The sequence below is a fragment of the Onychomys torridus genome, chromosome 23 (genome assembly GCF_903995425.1).
Source record: "Onychomys torridus chromosome 23, mOncTor1.1, whole genome shotgun sequence".
Classification (NCBI taxonomy): Eukaryota; Metazoa; Chordata; class Mammalia; order Rodentia; family Cricetidae; genus Onychomys; species Onychomys torridus.
This window is the reverse complement of record NC_050465.1, coordinates 49744109-49749134: the sequence shown is the minus strand read 5'-3', so window position 1 is coordinate 49749134 and position 5026 is coordinate 49744109. Positions and strand designations below refer to the sequence as shown.

Below are 5026 nucleotides of genomic sequence, written 5' to 3'. Positions count from 1 at the left end.
TCATGTAAAGGCCAGAGCGGCATCAAGTGACCCTTTTAACGAGGTCAATGATTCGTCAACCATTCGAAAGCTCTGGAGAGACCAAGAGAAAACATACAATAACCCACACCTCCCCCACAGTCATTATATAGAAAAGAGAGAAAGTGCCCAGTCCCCCCGCGTGCCCCTTTTGTGCTGTTCCTGCTAACGCAGCAGACCTCCTGCTATATAGACCCTGCTCCCAGCCCTACACACCCAACAGCACCATCCCATCCGAACCGCCAACACCAGCCATGGGGAAGGTGAGTCCAGGGCTCCCAGGGCCTTGGGAGGGAGCTGCCCTCGGGTCCAGGCCCCATCAGACTTCTCTCTGAGCCTTGCCTTGCCTTACAGATCACCTTCTATGAGGACCGCGGCTTCCAGGGCCGCCACTATGAATGCAGCAGCGACCACTCCAACCTGCAGCCCTACTTCAGCCGCTGCAACTCTGTGCGCGTGGACAGTGGCTGCTGGATGCTCTATGAGCAGCCCAACTTCGGAGGCTGCCAGTACTTCCTGCGGCGTGGGGACTACCCTGACTACCAGCAGTGGATGGGTTTCAGCGACTCCATCCGCTCCTGCCGCCTCATCCCCCACGTGAGTCCCTTCCTAAGCTAGCAACATCTACGGCCTTGGGGGGGAGGAGGAGGGAGGTCACCTTCCTTCTGGCTCTGTGTCCTCTGTGCTCAGTAAGTTCTCCAAGGTTCCCTCGAAAACATATCTGAAGTAAAGTTCTCCACTGGCCATTTTCCTTTACTTGGCTGAAATCAAATTCGCCAGTGCTGGGAATAAGCAGAGCACCGTTTGGTTCTGAGCCTCCGGGCCATGGGCACGAATATAGAAACAGGTTGCCTGATGGATTGAGGCTGTTCACCCGGTTTCTGACTTCACGTATTTATTTATCAGGCCTGGTCAAACAGGGCTGAGCTGATAGGCATAGCTGAGTTATATAACACCCGCCGCCTAGGGATGGGCAAATGGGATTTCAAGGCTTCGGGGACATCCCGCTGTTACCCAAAGGAAGCCCCAACCGTTTGGACCCCATCTATTGTCTAATATGGGGACCATGCCACCTCTGTGAGGTTGATACCTTCTTCAGATGTTAGCCACTGCCTCTCTCCCTCCCTCCGTTCCTCCCTCCCTCTCTCCCTCCCTCCGTCCCTCCTTCCCTCTCCTCTACCTAGCCACCCCAGCCCCTTCCTCCTGCTCCTTTTTGCATACTCAAAGCACTGGCCTTTAGTTTTCTCATAGAAGAACATCTTGTCGTAAGGGCTGCTCTGTGTGTGACAGGCTGCCCTGAGGATGAAATTTGTCTGCACACATGCGAGTCCTTTGCGAAGAGCCGAACTCGGGCACAGCAGAAGGTGCCTCGTGAGCAGCTGCTCATCCCAGTTGCTAGGAGACCCCTTCCTGCAGTAGGTTTTGAGGATGGGAGGAGGAGGACCCTGAGACCAGAGCTCTTGCTGGGAAGGAGCAGGGACAGCAAGAGTGAGCAGAAGATGGGGTTTGCCCAGGACAAGCTGCCCAACCTTCCATTGTTGTGAAGGATTACTCTCTTGGTCCACTCGGGCTTCTTCGTGGTCGGTGTTCCCCAAAAGTGATTTACCCGAGCCTAGGGCAGAGCTGAGAGTGAACCTCAATTTCAGACGTCCTTCCTTTACAGCCTTCGAGGGAGCCAGCGCCTGGGGTGACAGAGAAAGATGGAGGGGTATCTGGGTTGAGCTTCCTTCCTGAATTCTTCCGTCCTCTTCATGTGGAAGAGGCAATTTAACTTCCTCTCCCTCCATTTCTCCGAATGCTATGGAGGTTCAAGATGGTGACTTTTGCTAACGATACTTTTGGTTTATCATTGTAATACCAAATTATTTTTTATATCTTCCAAAGAGAGCCTCAGACCACCATGAAGTGGGGGGGGGAGACTAAAATAAACAGGAAAAATTAGTTGCTTAAAAAGGGCACTGAGCAGAGCCAGTGTGTAGATGGTATTACCAGAAAACGGTTTATGTGTGGTGAGTGGTGGTGACCCCTCAAGTTTCTCTGTGCACAGCCTCCTGAACTATGCACGGTGGTCCAGCTGTTAGTGGTCTTTCTTCCAACTCAGTCACCCTTGGTATAGCAAAGATAAGGGATGCCCAACCCCCGGGCAGCACGTGCTGGATTGCCGAGCTCGGGTCAGGTTTTCTCACACCGCCTTGTCTACTCTGCGTGTCCCACAGTCCAGCTCTCACAGGATCAGGATCTACGAGCGAGAGGACCACAGAGGCCAGATGGTGGAGATCACCGACGACTGCTCCCGCCTCCAGGACCGCTTCCATTTCAGTGACTTCCGCTCCTTCCACGTGCTGGAGGGCTGCTGGGTCCTCTACGAGATGCCCAACTACCGGGGGCGGCAGTACCTGCTGAGGCCCGGGGAATACAGGCGCTACCACGACTGGGGTGCCATGGACGCCAGGGTGGGCTCCCTGAGGAGAGTCATGGATTTCTATTGAAATATTTTTACTCTACCATTTTCTCCATCTGGACATTAATAAAATATTTCCTGTGTGTTCCATGCAATAATGGAGTCCCTCTGTTCCTTTCAGCCTCTGGGGGGCAGGGCCCGGCAAAACTACAGCCAGAAATGACATGGGTGGTCTCATGCGCATCGGTGGGTGGGGAAGGAAAGGCAGATGAGGAAACATGCATTCTTAAGCCTGCACAGATCTTTTGGGGGAACCGGAAGTGGAGGGTATCTCTCTAAGCATCAGACCCTACCTCCTGTTTGCCAGCTGGGGTGGTTTTAGGGTTGGGAAGAGGGGCTTGAAAAGTTTCTCTTTGAGGCCCACTGTTGGCCAATACTAAAGCAACCAGTGAGGAGTCAGTTCCAGAGCATTCGGAGAGCCATGCCCATCTTTCCCGCCTGGCCATTGCTGGCGGTCCACAGGGTAGGGCAGTTAAGAATCTAGAGGAAAAAGTGACTATATTTCTAGAAGCCAAATCACTGTAGTTACAGAAATGGTCATCCAGAATGGAAGAGTTTTCACAAAATGCCACAGCCCTGGCTTACACCTGGGTCCTGCTCACTCGCTAGCTTCAAGTGGTGGGTTATATCGCTTAGCGTTTCTGTGTCTTAGTCTCCTAGTTTGTGAAGATGAGGGGCAATGATCCCGGCCTGAAGAAGAGCAAATGTGGATTTTGTGGTCTGTCTGTGGTGATTTTTTTTTGTTTTTGTTTTTGTTTTTTGTTTTTTCGAGACAGGTTTTCTCTGTGTAGCTTTGCACCTTTCCTGGAACTCACTAGGTAGCCCAGGCTGGCCTCGAACTCACAGAGATCCACTTGGCTCTGCCTCCCGAGTGCTGGGATTAAAGGCATGCACCACCACCGCCCAGCGTGGTGATTTTTTTTGTAGTGGGTCCAGGTACAAAGTGACTGCTCCTGTACATCAGGATTTGTAACATAAAGGTATAACAAAATACTTATGGAGTATTTGGACCAAAGTCAGGGCTTATCGAAGTATCAATAATGAATAGAAGGTTGGCCATGTCACAATCTCTTGGAATACTTAACTAAAACGTTTAGACCCTAGACTCCTCTCCCTGATAGCTAATTGTTTTGTACATCAAATTAAAGAGCCACAAGTCCAAGTCTGGTTTTGTATCTCAGGGTCATATCCAAAAAGATTAACATCATCATTTTAGATACTGTCCTCTGCACTGGAAAATGATGGTGAATAGGATGGGATCCTTCATCACACACACACACACACACACACACACACACACACACACACACCCCTAAGAAGGAAGCAGAGGAACCCACAGAATTTGTGAATAACTGCCCCAGGGGCAGAGCAGCAATAGAAGTGTGTAATGGGCTGGGGGGGGGGGGGGACAGTGCACAGAGACCCACAGCATGTGTCCAGGTCTTCTGATGTTCTCTGAAGACAACTTCATCAACCTCAAGCAAGGACTGCAGTGTCCCCAGGACCACATAGCAAACTGTGTGCAACAGTTAAAGATGCTACTTTAGAAATGATCAAGCATCTTCTAGGATCCTGAGATGTTCATCACACTGACATGAGATGAGACTCAGCATAACCAAGAATTACATCGGAGCCACCCTGCCAGGCCTTACATCTTCACCACACCTTGTTTTAACTCCCCAGACAAGAGTCTTGGGTCAGTTACCCAGACGTTTCAGGGGGAGGGGCAAAGGAATTGGGAAGCAAAACAGAAGGCTGTAACTCAGGCTGTCTTGCTGTCTTCTGAGAGCCCTGGAGCATGAATCACAGTGAATTTCTCCTGTCTGGAGGCAAAGGGTCATGGGGCCTATACCCCACAGCAATCTTCATCTCTGGCTACGGGGAAGGACACAGCCCTGGTAGGCCTTTCTACTCTCCTTCCTGATGACAGCTTTCCACAGAGATGACAGTAATAGGGATGATTTAAAAAAAAAAAAAAAAAAAAGTCTGCCTAAGATATACAGTGTAAAAATGTGACAGGGATCATTTTCACCCAGCCTTGGTGCCTCGAAGGAAAGCATGACGTATACCAGGGAAACAGTAAGACAAAATTTGCAGAATTATCTGAGCATCAGGGAGGAAAGGAGAGGCGGTGGGGGGAAGTGGTCAGATAGTTCACATTCGAATAGGAGGAGCAGAGCATCATTGATCAGATCTTCCCTAAGCAGAGTGACTCCGTTAGATGGTTTACCACGGGCACCTACGACTCCAGGATTAAAACCACACAGGAGCCAGGAGAGAACTACGGAGCAAGCAAAAACTATTTCGAACCCATGTAAGCAAGAACCACGAAAGGAGGAGCTTCTGTACCAAATATCAGCCCCGATGCCTTCGCCCACACAGTGCACATGCCTCCTCTCCCAGGAGGCTGAGGTGAATGCCCACAAAGACCAGGAGTATGAAAACGTTGTACAAGAATCGGCTCGGGCTACTTGAGACCTTCCATTCTGTGGCTCTTCTCACTCATGTCCGTCAGAGCTACCCCTCAAACAAACTCCTTATCTATAC

General features: G+C 50.6%; 1 protein-coding gene across 1 annotated transcript; it reads left to right on the top strand.

The window, feature by feature from the left end:
* The first annotated feature begins 228 nt into the window (after positions 1 to 228).
* LOC118573283 (gamma-crystallin E-like) lies at positions 229 to 2574 on the top strand. Its single transcript, XM_036173551.1, has 3 exons — positions 229 to 281; positions 373 to 615; positions 2235 to 2574. The coding sequence occupies exons 1-3, from the start codon at positions 273 to 275 to the stop codon at positions 2505 to 2507; spliced, it is 525 nt and encodes a 174-aa protein (XP_036029444.1). The 5' UTR covers positions 229 to 272; the 3' UTR covers positions 2508 to 2574.
* Positions 2575 to 5026: the final 2452 nt, after the last annotated feature.